This window comes from Rhamphochromis longiceps, linkage group LG18 (assembly GCF_057381845.1).
Source record: "Rhamphochromis longiceps isolate RC_006_pf linkage group LG18, R_longiceps_female_GT1.1, whole genome shotgun sequence".
Taxonomy (NCBI): Eukaryota; Metazoa; Chordata; class Actinopteri; order Cichliformes; family Cichlidae; genus Rhamphochromis; species Rhamphochromis longiceps.
Genome location: NC_140574.1, coordinates 35,704,750 through 35,722,825, shown reverse-complemented (window position 1 = coordinate 35,722,825; position 18,076 = coordinate 35,704,750). Strand labels below are relative to the sequence as shown.

The window sequence follows — 18,076 nt, the reverse complement described above, 5'->3', positions numbered from 1 at the left end:
GAATGTATGAACACATCACTCCAGTTTTAGCAAATTTGCACTGGCTCCCTGTCAAATATCATATTAATTTTAGATTAATTCATTTACTTTTAAAGTTTTAAACAATGTGGCGCCCAGTTATTTAAGCAAACTCCTCAACATGTATGACCCCAAAAGAGCACTGAGATCATCTAACCAGATGCTCTTAGCACAACCGAGGTCGCGATTGAAGCATAGAATTGAATATATGAACATGCATATACTAATGTGGCTGAGTGGGCGCTCTGGTATATTCTCGCCACCACATTTCTTTTTGATGGGTATTGTAATCACCATGTTCCTATAGGTGAAAGGGGTTGGAATTATTTTCTCAGACCTTTATATACATTATGATGGTGTTTCCGTTATGTGGCAGATTAAATGTATGCATTGATTTTCAGGTGATACAGACTATGGCCTGTGTAAGCAACATTGAAACGTTTAATGGTTTGTCAGTAAATTTTGTGAGCTGGAATGTTAAGTCCATCAACCAACCAGTGAAATTTAAAAAAGTGAGCACAGATCTGAAACAGCTGAGAGCAGACATTCAACTTTCCAGGAGACCCAGATATGTCCGCCTACATGTAGGCAAGTATTCCGGTCCAGTTATTGGTACAGAGGAAGAGGGTTTGCTATCATGATTAGTAACAATATACAGTTCGGTGTCTAGTGTACAGGCCGATTCAGCTGAGCGATGTGTGTTTGCTGCTGGAAAACTATATTTGTTCCAGTGATATTAGCATGCTTCTATGCACCTAATTGGGATGATCTTGCATTTTCCAACAATTTTTTCTCTTGTCTGCCAAATCTGTCAACCATTAATCTTATAAATGTGGTGATGCAAATTGTTTTTACTCATCTTTGATCAGAGTGCTCTCGGGAGGGCATCCCTGTCAAAATCCACACAAGCCATTCATTTATATCTTGAAACATATGGAGTGGCCGGTGTGTGGCATTTCCGTAACATCTTCAAGAGCACACTCGTTCGTCTCCCCAGTCCAAATAACACATTCATATATTACTTTTTTCTAGACAAAAGAATTCTAGATTAGCCTAAGGAGCTTGGAAAGGAAAGGCATTTGGACTTCTTTAAGTTGCTTGAAGATGTTTCAACTCTCAACGGAGAAGCTTCTTCAGTTCTAAGGTCAAATGGTGGTCCATTAGGGCAGCGGTCCCCAACCCCCGGGCCTCGGACCGGTACCGGTCCGTGAGTCGTTTGGTACCGGGCCGCGAGAGTTGAGGCTCAGGTGTGAAATGTATAGTTTTCAGGGTTTTTATTGGTTTTCAGCGTTATTTTGTTATCGTTTTTATCATTAACTCGGTTTTCCTGGGTCTTTTCACGTGTGTTATGAATAAATCGTCTTTTTTTCGGTACCGGTACTAGTTTTATTTTGTTGTATTTATCCGCGACACCTTAAAGGCCGGTCCGTGAAAATATTGTCGGGCATAAACCGGTCCGTGGCACAAAAAAGGTTGGAGACTGCTGCATTAGGGGGTCTATTTTCCCTCTTGGGGGGGGGGGGGGGACGACACTCCCATAAGGCTTAAATCTGCTGGGAGGAGGAAAAAAAAAAACAGGAGTCGGCGAAGATGTAATAAAAGGAGTACAAATAGAAATGCATAATGTATCCCCAACTGCTGCACCTGTGGGGAAAATAACCATACAGTACCTGCAACACAAAAATTTGAAAATGGACATATACATAAATCAACAATCTTGTTGTGGGGTGTGTGAGGGACAGACGGACCCCTGCTGCCAGACCTCTGCAGTCCCAGAGACGACCTGCATCCACCTGCAAGGCATACAGGGAAAGGAGACTATAGCCAAGCACTCACACCAACTAATGGAATAGATCAGTGGGGACCAGAGAGGAACAAATTCATCCAGTAGGTTTTCTGAGGAGGCAGACAAGTACATTTTTATGTTAATACATCAACAGTTTTTTGATTTCCAGTTCATGAGGATAGTTTTCTTAGCGATGCATAATGAAGTAAAGATACTATATACCCATTCCCTGAAGACCCAGCCCCCAGTGCTCAGGAGAGGCGCAGGTCACACTTAATGACAGCCCAGTAATGCATTATATATAATAACCATCAGCACTTGTTCGGTCTCCTTTTTATTGCGAACCCAACCAAGCTACAGAATCGGCACAAAGCAGCGTCAGTATAACGCACTCTCTGGTTCCCCTGCATGCGGCCGCCTTTAGCATATCAATGCAAAGTTTTCAACCAATCAGCTGCTGTTAAGTCTGGTCCAATCAGATAACAGATGCTTGAGTTGTGGCTCGGGTCTGTCCACCTGCTAGTCTTTGTGAAAAGATACAGCAATTTGAAAGCTGCATGTTCACACTGACACAATACATTTAGCTTCTGTGAACATTTAGAGTCAGCACTATCATCCAGCAGTCTACAATTCCACACTAACAGATTTATCTCCCATGGATGTTTATGGTGTGTGCAAAGGAAGGAAATAATGTGTATTTTTTTTCTATAAAAAAAAACAAAGAAATCCAAATGTTTTTCCTGGACTTGGTGATAAAGCCAGACTGTGACAGAGAGCAGAAAAGAGTTTTGCCAGATAAACTGATCAGCTGACTAACTGTGGAGACCACTATCTTAACTTTTGATATGTGGAACTCGCACCAACAAACAGTTACTGTAGGTCTGGTTAATATACTGTGGTGTGAGCAGCATGCAGAGACAAAAATGAACACTGTGCTTTCTCAACATTTGGTTTTTATTTACTTAAAATAGTCTCAGTTGTTTGTCAAACATTTTTTATCAAAACCCTTTTCTCAGAAATGTGTGTCAAAGCTGGTCTCTCCTCGCTGCACCGAAAATCCAGTGTGATGCTACAATTCCTCGTTAGCACGGCTGCTGTCTTCACAGTAGTCTGAAAGGAAAAGCATGACGACAAACACATCAGTGTTTATGTTCCACAACCCGAAAATGTGCCACCATCTAAAGACACAAATAGCTAACACTGACCTACACTGAGGCTACTGAGCTGTGCTGACACTGGCCTCTGCTGTTACTGAATGCTGTGGACGCCAAACCCGAGCAGCTTCCACAGCTGTGTGTGTGTGTGTGTGTGTGTGTGTGTGTGTGTGTGTGTGTGTGTGTGAGCTCTGTGAGAGTGCGCGTGTGAAGCATAGCTGCTACCTGAGACTCTGCTGCACAGCTCCTTGTGCACGTTCTCCTGCCTGTCCCGGCTCAGCACAGAGATGATTTCTTCCTCCAACTCCTCCACCAGCGTTTCACACTGAGACACAGACGCAGCAAACACTGGTCAAAGTGTGCTTCGACCATACATGCACAACACACATCTTTCACACACTGTGGGCACGCCATTTGCATGGCGGCGGCGGCCACGTTTCTCTCCTGTTTATCGAACCGCTCATCCATTTCGAAGACTCTGTGAAAGCACCCTTCCTCGCTTTTTATGAATTCGACTTCTGCTCCAGCTGCTTTTTCTTTAGCGAGGAACATGGTGGTGAATAAAAAGTACAAAAATGCGAGTCCGAAGCTGTTTATTAAAGCAGCAGCTTTCAGTGGGAGCTGGCTCACCCAATCACACTCGTGATGCAATCCAACTTCAGAATAAACCACAAACTTTTCCCCGTGTCTGTTGTTTCATCTGTCCTATTAATTCCTTCAGACCCCTCGGTCACGTGAAGCCGCCATGGTGCGTCGTGGTGAAGCTCACAGCTGTTCAGTCTACACATCACTAAATCCAATCATGGCTCACTGACCGGGTTTTCTGCAGTGACTGGTGATATCAAGTACTTTCTCAAATTGAAGGCAGGTGAAATGGCTGGCACAACCAACTGGCCACACTACAAACGCATGACAAATTAAAGGAAAACCCTGAATCACTGACCCCTACAGTGAAGAGCTCCGTTGGCTCCATTATGCTACAGGGGGCCATTTGTATCAAAAGAAGGGTCACTGCTACGTAGACACACTTGTTCTATGTGACACAGCGTCTTTGAACGGTTTAAAGAATATGAAAATTGATTTCGGAACAATGTCAGACATAAAAGAGTAATATACTTGTATTTATTTATTTTGTTTTCTAGTTTTACTGACATCATGCTCCACCACCACCATCAAAAAACCCCAAAAGGCGATATCTAATTCTGTTCCAACGTCTACTGCAAGAATAAATGGCGAGGAGCTCTGACGCTGATGTGGCAGGTCGCCACGTTATTGTTCTGGGTTTTTCTTTCATTTCTCATCTGTCTGTAGCTCAAGTAGTGTGTTTTAAACAGACTATTTTTTCTGCATAGGAGCAATTATTTTAAATAACATGAAATATACATCTACATAAAAGTATCCATATACGAAAATGCCTAGAATAAAATGCATACTTTTGTTAATTTTGACAATGTGAGCTTAACAAACCGATTAATAATTAATTTACTAAAATAAATAAAAATATAAAAGGAATTTCAATAATAGCATTACTGCAACTATCCGATTTTCTAGTCTAACATTTTGTCCCAACTGATAGATTGATGAAAATAGCAAACGTGTATTTAGATTACACATCTAAGTAACTGTATGACTACCTTGTAATGCTTCTGCTATACAAAACGTGTTGTTTTCGATTGGACGGCGCTGGAAACCGACTGATGCAGGGTTGTCATAATCACCGCCTCCAATTTTAAATGTACATCTTCATTTATTGAACAACTTGTTTCAAAATTAGCAACTCTGAGAATTTTCTTTGTTTTTTGATTCTTAATACATAGCAATGGATGAAATTGGCCTGGAAATGCTTCCAATGCTTCTGTACATGATCCTGAACTAGGCTGCAGTTCTAACTATACTATAGTTCTACTTAAAAACATTGTTTTCAGTGCATGTTTCCACTCACTGCGAATTTGATGTCATTGGACGCCTCTGGCCCATCAAACTGGAAGTTCTTAAAGTCGGGGAAGTCGTCGGTGGAAGCACTGCTTCTGGGAGCAAACCTCCTGTACTGCTTGTGCTGGGTGATGGGATCCACATAGAGTGCATAGTCACTCATACTGTTGCACACGCCGTCCAGAAGCTCGCTGAGGTGAGTCTCCGAGCGAGCGAATGGGACCTGGCAAATCAAACCAAAGAGAGAGGAGGGAATCATCATGTTGGACTGGCATGTTCCAGCACGGCTTCTTCTTGGACCGTGTAGCCATTGTCTCATGTTTCCAATACCCGATTGCCACGTTGAAACGTCTAAGAACTCGTGCCGGATAGACCAAAACAGCAAGGCTGCATCATGGCAAAAAAGAAAAGACTCTGGGTTGGCCTAGTGTTAGCTGTGTTACACCACAGGCCTCAGGGTGGGTCAGTGGGGTGGCCTCTTGTTTCCGCTGTGTTTTCTCCATCAACGCTGAAATACCTCACCCTCCAACTTTGACTTTTAACCTGCATGAATACCCTCCCCAACCCTCCATCCAAACTCAGCCATGCTCTTCCACCACCCATCCCTTTCAAGACAAATCAACAGGGCGGTGGTGTCTAGACGGGTCAAGACAGGTGCTGTGCTCTGCTCCCTCCATCCCCGGAAGGATATTGGGTGACAGGGGTGACGCCCAGGGGTGAAGATGCAAGGATAGGGCACTGAAAAGGGTGAAGTAGGGGAGGGGTGGGTTTCAGTGTTTGTTATACCTCGAACTAGCAAAAAGAGGGGTTGGGATCCAGAGAAGGGTGGGGTTGTAGGAGGAGGAGATGGGAGAAGCAGAAGGCCTAAACAGAAGCCAAGTGCAGGGTAAACGGCTCATCTCCTCGGCCCCCACCCTGCCTCTGCGCTGTCTTTTGGCCCATTCAGCCCCTCCATCCTCTGACGATCAAAGGAGGAAATCTTCCTTGTTTTCTTTGGTCAAAGAGTGGCAGGACGGAGGTTGGGGGTGGGGGACAGTTTGGGTGGTGAGAGAACACAGAGGAAGAAGGGAGCGTTTTTGAGCCTCTTGCAGATGAACTGGATCTTATAATGATAGATAAATTATACTCTCAGCCTTTGTTTCTTCTTCTGTTTCTCTAACCAGCCATACTGATCACACACACACACACACACACACACACACACACACACACACACACACACACACACACACACACACACACACACACACACACACTTTGAGATGTGATGATGTGACAAAGGACTGCTCTGCCATCTGTCTTTCATCAAATCTTTGCCTCTTCCTGCTCAGCAAACTGAAATTTTGGGTAGTAGAGCAAAACCAGCCAGCGATTCCTCTGACAATTAGAACCACCTGAGCTCTCCGACGCTGCATTAATCCTTGCAGAAGACCCTGAGCCTGACAACACTGTTAGGGTTGCTAACAGTGTGCTGAGGAAGAAGGAAGAAAGTTGGCTGGTCGACAGAAGGTGTTACAGCACAGGGCTAAAGGTTGGAAGGGCCAGGCACTAGGGGATGTAGGTCATGTAGAGCAGTGGCGATGAGGCTCGCCTATCAATCAAAACTTGCTTGTGGTGACTTTGGCATCAGTGCTGTCATTTCTTTCACTCAATGACTGAATTTTTTGTTTATTGGATTAAAACTTGGTCAATTAATTGATGCTGGTCACACTTTTCCTAGAACCATGTTGACATATTTAAATACCTTGGTTTTTTTTCCCACCAAGCTTTTAAAAAGCTAATTTGAGAATGTGCAGAAGCCGCCACTGTTTTAATGATTTTGAAGAACACATGATCTGTTTTCACAAAATCATCTTTACCTGAAGCTTGCTAGGTTCGTTTTTTATTACACTCTAATATCCATGCCAATTTGACGGAAGGCTTATAATAATAATATAAACGACAAGTCATAGTTTATATTTGCATATTTCAGTTAGTCATTTCTCATCATTGTTTAAAGTCCCAGCTTCAGCAGTCAGATTAAGGTTTAGTTGGTAGGTTTGACCGCAGCCTGTATTTAGTGAGTCATTACTGAACGGCAGCTTAAGTGCTACTGAAGGCACATTCAGTAGAAACAATACTCATATATAGCATCATCTGTTGAAGCTGTTGCACAAATGTAATACTTTGGAGTTTGACTTAAAAACAGTACATGTTTGACAATGCAACATTCACAGGTTTAATTAACTGATTCATTGCAGAAATAATTGATAATACATGTTCCTGTATTGTCATCATGTCAGTCATATCTTTCTTTTTATATATATGATTATATGAGAATGAAACTGAATATAAAACTAAATCCTCAATCTCATCCAAACAGCATGAAAAAAGAGAAGAAAAGGGCTGCTCTCCCCGGCCCTACAATAAAACCATGTCAATCCATGGGCTTGGGTCTAAGTCATTATCATGCCATGCTACAAAATGGTTTGGAATTAAAGCCCTTCCTTGCCAGTTGCAGCCGTGTGAAAGGGAGCTGTCAGTCACAGTGTTGTTTGAAGAATGGGGTGGGGGGTGGTGGCTGAGGTGGTAGTGGGGTGTGACTGGTTGGCCCAGAGAATAGGCTTCTCAGGGAAGCTATCCTCCATTCAATTCCCATTGGACAGGGAGCCATTATTGCACCACTGTGGACAGGGGCCTTTCAATGTCATTGTTCTGGCCAATGAAGACCCATAAATTAACAATAATAATAATGATAATAAACAATAAAATAACAATAATAATGTCACATTGGCAGCAAGTGGAAGGAGAACCTAAAATGTATTTTTGACCTTTATATATCATTTAAATCCCAAATTTTCTAATAGCAGTCGTTGATAAAGGTCTAACAGTAATAATATTACTTCATTATGATAGAGTAGTAAAGCTAATAGTAACCAGCTGGTCATTCTGAATGGAAATGCTATGCGTCTTTATAGGAGCTCTAAATCATAAACCAGGGCTTCTTGATGTCAGCAGTTTGGAAGATAGTGGCGAGCAGAGTCAGCACAAGGACTGAAACACTGTTTGGCGGTAAAGCTTCTTCACTCTTGTCAGAAGTCAGGTGAGAAGACTTTCTCAACAGTACGCTAAGCTCCACAAGCTCCTTCTTTTTCTGTGGTGTAAAGGACCATATTATAGGCCAAACCGGAGATACTACAAGAGTAAGACATGGCACTGATGAACATAAACAAAACTGGCAAAAGCAAAGAATATGACAGAAGCACCTAGTGAGTGTTTAAATCTGATGGGCGGATTGATACTTAATATCATTGTTCTTGTGCCACAACTTTGCTTAGAGTTTAGCCCGTGGAGAAAAGCTTCATCCCACGGTTCTGCTTACATCCACAAGAGGTCCTTTTTCCTCCTCGTCCCTATCATGTGTTTGTGCACACGCCGGGAAAGCCTTGGTCACATTACTTTAGCATCTAGCTAGCTCTACTGAGGAGCAAGCATAACTAGAGTTATTGTTTTAACAGTTGAAAACTGCAGATTTAAAGCTTCCTTGTATCATTTTACTTCATGCCAGACTGTTTTTAACTGGATGTGTCGCACGATATTTTGCTCAAGTTATCTGGGTACTTCATATTGTATTGAAAATAAGTGGTAAAAAATCTTTTGTCTTTGAAATATTTAAATCCAGAATAAAATAATATTCTATGTATTTTAACAGAGGAGTGGAGGCATTTTACAGGCTGTTGTGTTCATGGTCAGGTAAGTTTAGTCATTCCTTAGTTTGTTACAGTGGTAAATGTGAGTATTTCAAAGCACTCAAATGGTCCTTTCTCACTGTAATTGTGCTCTCATAGTGCTTTTAAATTTAGGCTGATAATGCTGTTTATTCTCATTAGCCAGATTTTAAAAAAACTAGCCAGAGGTTAGAAAACTTGGTTAGAAAGTCTCGTGATGCTCCAGTTTCTGTGATTTATTTCTAAGTGATTCTTAGAAATCAGAAAGAAGTCCAGTGTATTTAACCTTTCAGCATCTGATCAGATCTGGTTTATCATATTTCATCTCTAGTGACAGCTGACTTTTGATATGCCACGATGAAATACATCAAATGCTGGCCTAGTGATGATCTCATAAAATCCACTAAAGCCATCATGAAGACTTGAACTAGGGAAAATCTGGCTGTTCACATGTTGTGTTTTTGACCTTCTACACTGTCCAAACTTCAAACATACATCTACGAGCACCTCTAAACAGGGTCAGCACCTCAGAAGATGGACTAGACAGGCAACCAACTCTGACAGGAGGGAATTAGACTCACTAACTTTACTATTTCATTGTAGATGCTCTAAATTGCTATTGACCAAATTATTAATATGGGCTTGGTTGTTACTACAATAACAATTATTATTGTACAACGATTAATTTTACCTATAGTTGTAAAAGTAAGTCAGTAGAATTCAGCTGAGGGGGCACAGTCATCCTTTTGGATGGGCCTGGGCCCCAAAGGCCGTTCACAATGCTAACGCTGCCTCTGGAGCTCACAGAAGAACATGTCCTGTCCACAAACTGATGAATGTAGCCACCACAGTGTTCCCCACTGGCTTTAGAATTCACGTTAAGGCTTCAACATTCGCCATGTTGTCGCTGTTGTTGTGTTTTTAAGAGCCAAAAGATACCATATTTATATAATAAGCAGGAGCGCCAAGTTAGCTACTAATGTTGCCAAGTTAGAAGGTGTATTATGTGCTGCACAGGTGCAACAGCGGTTGGGGTGAGGGGAGGAAGACAAAAGAGACCTGAGACATGACAAGTTGAATAATGAAATACTAGTCTCATACATCAATAACGGTGTGAAGTGGGAAACTTCAAACATGCTTTTTATGCTGTTTAGCAGGTCAAGTTAACGTGGAATTTTATTGGGACTGACTGACTTTTGGAAGTCCCAAAACTTGGCACTCCAACAATGGGTTCATTTTGTTGCCCTGAGGGTTGTCGCTGTTTTTTTTAATGCCGTGTGCAGTAAGAGTCTCAGACATGAGACTGATATCAACCAAATCAAACAGTAAGCAAAGAAAGGAAATTTGTTTGGAAGTTAGACTATTCCTTTAAGAAACCTCCAAGGAAAAATAAAAGATCCTTGTTGGATTAAAAAAAAAATGACTGTCACCTCACTGAGTCACATTTCTAGACCATGATATTATGTGTCATTGTGTCAGCATGCTATTGTGCATCCTCTCATTCTCAATGCATGACTTCCCACCGTTCACTATGAGATCAACCCGCTCCAACTAAGTTCAATGTCTTTGGAAGCCTTAAATGTGGCATTGTTGTGGCAGGCAGGTTTAACTTTTGTGGCACAGAGCAGCCCCATACTCCCAGGAAGTCCTACTGTGACAAGGCCAAAGAGCAGAGACTTAAAACCTGCAAATCCTCCTCACTGATGGCATCTAAGCTGTGACATCCCTCCCTCTCTGATTCACACTAGGTCAAAAGCTGCTGAAAAGAAGGGAGCCGGGAGGGCATGGGATCAAGGTTTGGCTTCTTATGTGGCTCAATAACATCTGATTGACCAGATAATACAACAGGTAGAGGAAAGTGTCAGCTCAGAGTAGAGCAGGAGCTCACTGCTGGAGGAAGCTCATTCTCCCTGCTGGGTGACTGGAATGCTGTTTTCTAACTCTAATCAGGATACATGTAAATGCTTAGAGGATAGTTTGGACTTTGTTTTGAGGAAAATTATGCAGTAAAACTTGATGACTTATGTCGTCACACAGAACATCTAATGGCTACACTGAGCTAGTAATATCAGTGTTGAAAACAGTTGTCATAAGGCAAGATCTGTGATTCTGAATTTGCCTGTAGGTGTCGACGCCTACGTGCACACACTGATCGGTGCAGTTATCGTGATAGTGATAGTCACAACAAACGCTAAAGCTCCAGAAATCAATAGTATAGCTGTAAACCTCATGATTTTCTGGCCTCTGAGCAACAGGAAATGTCATAGTTCCGGGGGGGGGGGGGGTGTGACCTCATTACAGCAGGACAATAGCCTGGATCAATCTTCTGCGCTCACACAGTGTCATGCACACAGCCACAGTAACAACAAAGATCAATCGACTCCTCCATGAAAAGACCGCATCTGTTAATCACAGCATCTATGTAGAAATGGCTCCTTGTACCCCGATTGCACTGTTAAAATGTACATGATGTTCAGTCAGTCTTTGAAAAAAATCAAAGGCAAATAAGAGCCTCGGGTCGGATGGGATTACAGGAAGACTGCTGAAGAATGCATAGCAACTTGGTCATGTGTTTTATGACACATTTATCATGTCTTGTGTGCAGAAATGAGTCCCTAAACTGTGGAAGTAGTCTATTGTGTTCCCTATGGCTACATACAGTATACCCAAACTGTTTAATACACTCAAACCAGCAGCTCTGATTTCACTGGCTAAACAGGAAGGACAAATGGACTAGGCGGGGTGATCGAGATGGAAAGGATGTGCAGCAGCTTAGAGTGCTTAACGTGGAGATGTGCTAGCAAGTGCAGAGAGTTTGGTGAGAGTGTGTTGAGAATTAACTGATCTCTCCGAGTTAACTTCAGCAACTACCAAACCATCAACGTGTCTTTAGGACCCATTCCTACAAAACTGTTCAAAGAAGTCCAACTATTTATTTATGCTTCAATTTCTATTTTAATCAACTCTCTCTATTAATGGGCAATGTACCACAGACCTTCTAGCTCGCAGTAATTAAACTGCTACTTGAAAAGCCATCAGTTAAACCAAGGGGTCTTAGTCTAAGGAGCTTGGAAAGAAAAGCGTCTGGACTTACTTAAGTTACTTCTTAACTTAAGAAGTAACTTAAGTTAAGAAGTAACTTAAGTTAAGAAGTAACTTAAGTTAAGAAGTAACTTAAGTAACTTAAAAAGTCCAGACGCTTTTCTTTCCAAGCTCCTTAAACTACGATGACCTGGATGACCGAGAACCTTCACAGACAAGGGGTCTTAGCTAATTATAGACCAATCACCAGCCTTCCTTTTATCCCAAGATTTCCCGAGATTTCTTGATGCTTACTCTGAACTAGGGCTGCTCGATTATGGCAAAAATGATAATCACAATTATTTTCACTGAAATTGAGATCTCGATTCTTTGGCGATATTTATTTAACAATAACAATGTATTGAATAATGACTTTAAAGATTGTCAAAAAATAATATAAAATAGTGTGCAAATACTGATAACAGTGCAAATGTTTGCAATATAAAAAATAAATGAAAAATGTAAACATCTATGTTTAGTGAACTTTGCAGTGTTGCTCTGTGGTGCAGCTACGACACCGTAGCAAAGTTTACACACTGTGTCCACTTGATCCACGTCTGACTGAACCCATAATGTTTCCACACCACTGAAGGTTTTTACCTCTCTTTTCAACCAACAGCAGTCACTCTCCTCTCCAAATAACTTCTGCTCAGCTTTCCGAGCTTCCCTCGGGTCCTCTTAATCAGCGGTCCCCAACCCCCGGGCCTCAGACCGGTACCGGTGCGTGAGTCGTTTGGTTCGTTGAGGCTCAGGTGTGAAATGTATAGTTTTCAGGGTTTTTATCGGTTTTCAGCGTTATTTTGTTATCGTTTTTATCGTTTACTCTGTTTTCCTGGGTCTTTCCACGTGTGTTATGAATAAATTTTCTTTTTTCGGTACCGGTACTAGTTTTATTTTGTTGTATTTATCCGCGACACCTTAAAGGCCGTGAAAATATTGTCGGGCATAAACCGGTCCGTGGCGCAAAAAAAGGTTGGAGACCGCTGCTCTTAATTGTTGTGACACGTGTTCGAAATGCAGAGAGGTGCGCTCGATTTGCCACACAGAGCAGCGCGAGAGTAAAGCACGAGGGAGGGGCTAATAATCGGCTCAGTCATTTTTAATGATCGTTGAAAGCCCAGATTGTAATCGTGATTAAAATTTGATTAATTGAGCAGCCCTACTCTGAACTGCATTGCCTTGGCCTCCAGTAACACTGTGAGGAACCTTAGAGTTTTTTAAACAAATGTGTAGGAAATTCAAAACATTTTGTCTTAGAGTGACGCTAAAAAACTAGTTTATGCATCTATTCGAGGGTGGACTATTGTAACTCAATGTTATCAGGCTGTCCTAAAAACTCCTTGAAAAGCCTTCAGTTGATCCAAAATGCTCCACTTAGAGCTGGAAAACGTCATTCCTAGAAAAAGAAAGCAAATTTCACCGGTAATGGCTTCCCTTCATTGGCCTGTTAAACCCAGAACTTTAAAATTCTTCTCGCATACAAGGTCTTGAATAATGAAGACGAGAGAGAACACTTCACTCTCAGACATGTGGTTCATAGGATATTTAGAAATAGAATGGAAGGCAGAGCCTTAAGACCCCTCTTTGGTGGATTCGGGAGACAGACACTGATTAAGCTTCAAACTTTAACTTTTTAAGAATATAGTCAGGGATGGATCAGGTGACCCAGAGTCCTCCCTCAGTTATGCTGCAATAGACCCAGGCTGCTGAGGGCCTGCCATGATGCACTGTGATTCACCTGCACTCACTGTGTGTTTACACACCACTCTGTATTTAATCTTTAGTTGTTACTGGTTTCTGCAACTCTTAAACAGTGTATCTTTGTCCTGTCGTCCCCCATCAACCCTAATCAGTCACGACAGATGGCTGCCCCTCCCTGAGCCTGGTTCTCCTGGAGGTTTCTTCCTGTTAAAACTTTGATCCTCCTTCCCACTTTTTACTCATAGGGGGGTCACCGATGAGGAAGCATCTGTTGGGGCTTTGGCAAGTGAGTGGTGTGTGTGTGTAAACACTGGCATAAAGTACCTTTTTGTCTTTCATGGTTCCATCAGGGTTGAGTCTAAAGCTGCCAACATTGATGGTTTTCTTTGGGTCCACCTGACTGATTGAGTGGTTCAGTTCATCCACGATTGCCTTGCATGCTGGGAAACAGAGGTAAACCTCAGTGATGGAAACAATACAAGCAACAGCTCACAGCCTGGAATTTAGTGAACATCAGTACGTAAGTAACATGAAAAATCATCCAGAATTCAGTCTCATACTGATGTTTGTGGAAGTGCTACAAGGTCAAAATGCTATGGATGGGAATTGATTCCCGATTTGATTCCCTTATCGATTATCACTGGCTCCACCAGCATCTCTAAGCAGCATATCAACAACATTACATTCATGCAAATTAATTACATGCTGTGGGTCATATGTTTGTGCATGTTGTAAGTATTTCTCCTCATTTTTGCATTTATTGTGCACAACACACTGTGCAAGATAAGAAAGACGGGACAGGAGAGGAAGAAGAGAGGTTAGATTAAAAGATGAGGATTGATGAGGTTTTTAAATCAGATATTGGGTCTGTACATGTGGAATCGCACCGTCCCTTTTCTTTAGATTCAAGCTGAGTATAATACGAATTTTTAAAAAAGTTTTACAGTTTGTATTCCCATCTACTGATATTATTTTATCATATAAATATTGCATGAGGTTCAGTTAGCTTTGCAGGAAAATAGAAATATCCTCCAAAGAGCTACTTTTCACTTTATTACTTTGAGTACATTTCTGAGCCTGCAGTTTTTATGTTTACTTTAGTAAAGAAGTTGAATCAGCACTTCAACTTTACTGAAGTATTTTTTAACAGTAGTATTTGTACTTTTACTTAAGCACAGAATGTCTGTACTTTTGCCAACTCTGGAGTTACTTGGTGAGATGCTTTTGCATTGCAGTTCAGTTGTGGTTTTCCTTAAAATAGCAGCAATATTCTTTGAGACAGAAAGCTTCTGTCAGATCTGCATGACTTACCAGAACAGTAGAGCATCTTGTCCCTCTTCCCCTGGCTGCTGCCAGTAAAGACAGAGAGCACCATCACCATCATCTGAATAACCCATGCAGTCATCTTGATAGCCTAATAGTACAGAAAGGCATATACAGTAAAAACTAAAATCAAATTTCAGTATACTACACCTAAGTAACAGAGTCTTAAAGTGTGAAGACATTTCAAAAAACACAACATATTGTGTATTAAAAAAAAACCCAAACCACATACAATTTAAATGCAAATCATATTTTCAGTAAGTTTAGTGTGCTTATACATTTTTGAAGTGTTATTTTACCTCCACGTGTACACAACTGAAACTGAGACCTGAAACCTTAAAGAGGGGAGCACTTTGGGAACTTTACGGAGGGATCAACAAGTGCTTTTCCTAAAACGTCACCTGTAGTTGTTCAGTACAAAGCCCCCGAATGGTCACTTGCTGAAAAGGCAAGCATAAATCCGATCAAACTGTACTTGAAACGAACTATTTATGGACTTAGCGAATGCCGAATTGTAGGCTCATACAAGTAAAATATTAACAATATTTTCAACGCGTTCTCACCGCTGGGATTTTGATCGCCATACGAGACTTGTCTTAAGATTTCACATTTGTTTACGAGGTACGGTCCACGTCGGGAATAGTGAGGGAGCGCTGGTAGCTTGTCTTACCTTGCGAGGAAAGCGAGCTATAGCAGCTAACAGCGGACGTGGAGCCGGCTGGACTCGGTGCAGCAGCGCTGTTACTACAATAATGACATGTCCTCAGCTCATTTGTCTGTACATGCCTATCTCTGCTTCACTTACTGACAGGTAACAGCACTGACACATACAGTACAACAGTTAGCTTTCCGGGTGTGCCTTTCAAAGTAAAAGGGCATTGCCCTAAAAATATTCGATATTTAACTATTGTGCGGGAATTGCGGTAGTAAAGTTCACACACAAAATAATAATAATAAAAAATAAGTCGGAATCTTTGTCTCGAAATAATTATTCAGTATATCTTTATCATAACAAAAATCATGCGTCAATCTTAAAAGCACACTCGGCCTACTTCTCTTAGTACACCTAGTTCCGGCTCGCTTGTCGTCTTGACGTGCTCGGCTCTGGTGTAGCCACGTTCAGTCGGGCATAGAGGTGGACAGCCAATCATATTCCAAACTCAAAGAGCATGGACCAATCAAACTGACGCAGCGTCTACAGGCGCTGACTCCTGGACGCTTTGGTAGAATGTGGAAATCGGACTTCAGTGTGCTGATGACTTTAGACCACAGTGGTGACTTGTGAATTCATACAAAAATAAATAAACAGTACTGCAATAAATTCAACTACATTCATTTACGCCAAACATAAACCATCTCCTGTTACAGTCAGTTAAAACTAAATGTAATTTAAATAGAATATATTCAACTGTTCAGAAGATATTTACGTGCATGTGACTTTCGAGCTTTCGACTGCAGTGCTATAGAAAATATACCACCACAGTGATATGCTGTGGCCGTAAATACTAATGGATCTGACTGAAGAGCTCCTTCTCCTTCTCTAAACATAACAGCTCAGCTCCATGCTGAGGTTAATCAAGCAACGCATTGTAATTCACTTCCCACCTGTGCATGCGTGAGAGAGCGAGACTAAGAGCCAGGTGGTGTCTTTACGGGGGGATCTGACCTGGTTTTCCTGCTGCTAATTGAATCTTATCTTTAACATCAAAGTCTCGATTGGACAGGTAGATGTAAATGTTCACAATACAGTATGGCGTGCAGTGGTGATTAAAAGCTGTCTGCCATTGCTAAAAAGGTCAAATATAGTCAAGATATTTGTCAGTGTGCTGCTTAGTATGCTTGCAGAGGCATCGTGTTCTCAGATTGTACAGCCATACATCCGTCTGCACATCTTAATGTTTTAATTTTTAATGTTTAAATGCCGAAAAGATGCTTCAAATAATGTTTCTGCAAGGTTAAAAGTTTAGCACTGGAGGTGCCAAATGTGTCATTTTGACTCCTTTGGCATTTTAACATTAGCAAGCAGTAACTTTTACATATAGGCAAGGAGAAACAACAGCACTGTTTAAGAGGAAAGGACAAAGATCGCTTTTTAGTACATTTTAATTAATTTGGTTTTTTTTGTGTGTTTTCAAGGCAAGCGCTGCTTGCCTTTCTTGTCCATCATTGCATTTTAAAGTATCTAACTGTGAAATGGAAATGCCATAACTTTAAATTCCATTACTTTTCCTAAAATAAGTTTATCAATAGTGACCTTTGGGGTTTGTGGCATAAAGAGAAAGATATACAAACCTTTACACCTTGAATCTCCAAAGGAGTTATTATGACACCACAGAACGTGTAAAACAACACTCTAGTTACCTGGCAACATGTTATTTACATGTTTTGGCTGCTGCGTGTGTGTGTGTGTGTTTCAACGATAATTTCTCTTCTTTTTTTTTTTTCTTTTTTTTTTCTTTTTTTTCTAAATGACATCAGAAACAGCAGTATGCGACATTACGTGATGGCAGAGCTTCAGTTCATCCTTTGTCATTTTTTTTTTTTTTTTTTAAATAAATAGGACAGGGGGAATGAATGAGAGAAAGAGGGGGAGAGAAAGAAAGAAAACCAAAGGGGAGAAGAGACGGTGAGAAGGGGGGGGGAAGAGAGAGAAAAAAAAAAAGAACTCCTGGGTCACCTGTATGGAGAAAAAAAAAACAAACAAACAAAAAAAACAAACAGAGGAGACAGCAAACAACAAAGAGCAACATAATAATAGAGAAAACAAAGCACCATCACAATAAACTAGCTAGTCATAGATATCAATATTTACTAAATAATAAACGATATTGTGCAGCACGCAAGATAGACAGCGCACAGTGTGCTTTGAGGCAGCAGCCAAGAAAGCTTTAGTCCGCGTCTGTGAATACCCATGTGTGCATACCTGTGTGGATCAGCATGCTTGCATTCCAAAGGTTTCTCCATGTAATGATCTGCTAGGGAGTGTGGGGGGGAACGATAATTTCTCTATAACTATAACAATAGTTTATAAAATTGTATACAATAAGTGATTTTTCTCATGCAAGCACAGGCTTAGCTGCATTCCATATGAAAAAGTTGAAGTAATCCTCTGGCATGAAGTTCACACTCCCCGTATGTCCTCTTAAAGATGGTCATGCCTTCTCTTCTTCAGTCTCTCTTGAGGTCATTGAGCTTGAGACATAAGGTGTTTTTTCAAATTCAAAATTCAAATTCAAATTTTATTTGTCACGTACACAGTCATACACAGTACGATATGTAGTGAAATGCTTGGACAACTGCTCGTGACCTAAAGAAAACAAAAAAGGAAAAGGCTATGAATAAGATAGGAAATAAATATGAAAAATTAAAAAGGG

The 18,076-nt window shown here is 41.2% G+C and overlaps 1 protein-coding gene across 1 annotated transcript; it reads right to left on the bottom strand.

Annotated features, from left to right (window-relative positions):
- Positions 1–2,740: 2,740 nt before the first annotated feature.
- cnpy1 (canopy FGF signaling regulator 1) lies at positions 2,741–15,726 on the bottom strand. The gene is made up of 6 exons (XM_085389432.1): positions 15,373–15,726; positions 14,691–14,793; positions 13,704–13,819; positions 4,901–5,113; positions 3,184–3,283; positions 2,741–2,914 (listed from the first exon to the last, which is right to left on the bottom strand). The coding sequence occupies exons 2-6, from the start codon at positions 14,782–14,784 to the stop codon at positions 2,874–2,876; spliced, it is 564 nt and encodes a 187-aa protein (XP_085245558.1). The 5' UTR covers positions 14,785–14,793; positions 15,373–15,726; the 3' UTR covers positions 2,741–2,873.
- Between the last annotated feature and the right edge of the window lie 2,350 nt (positions 15,727–18,076).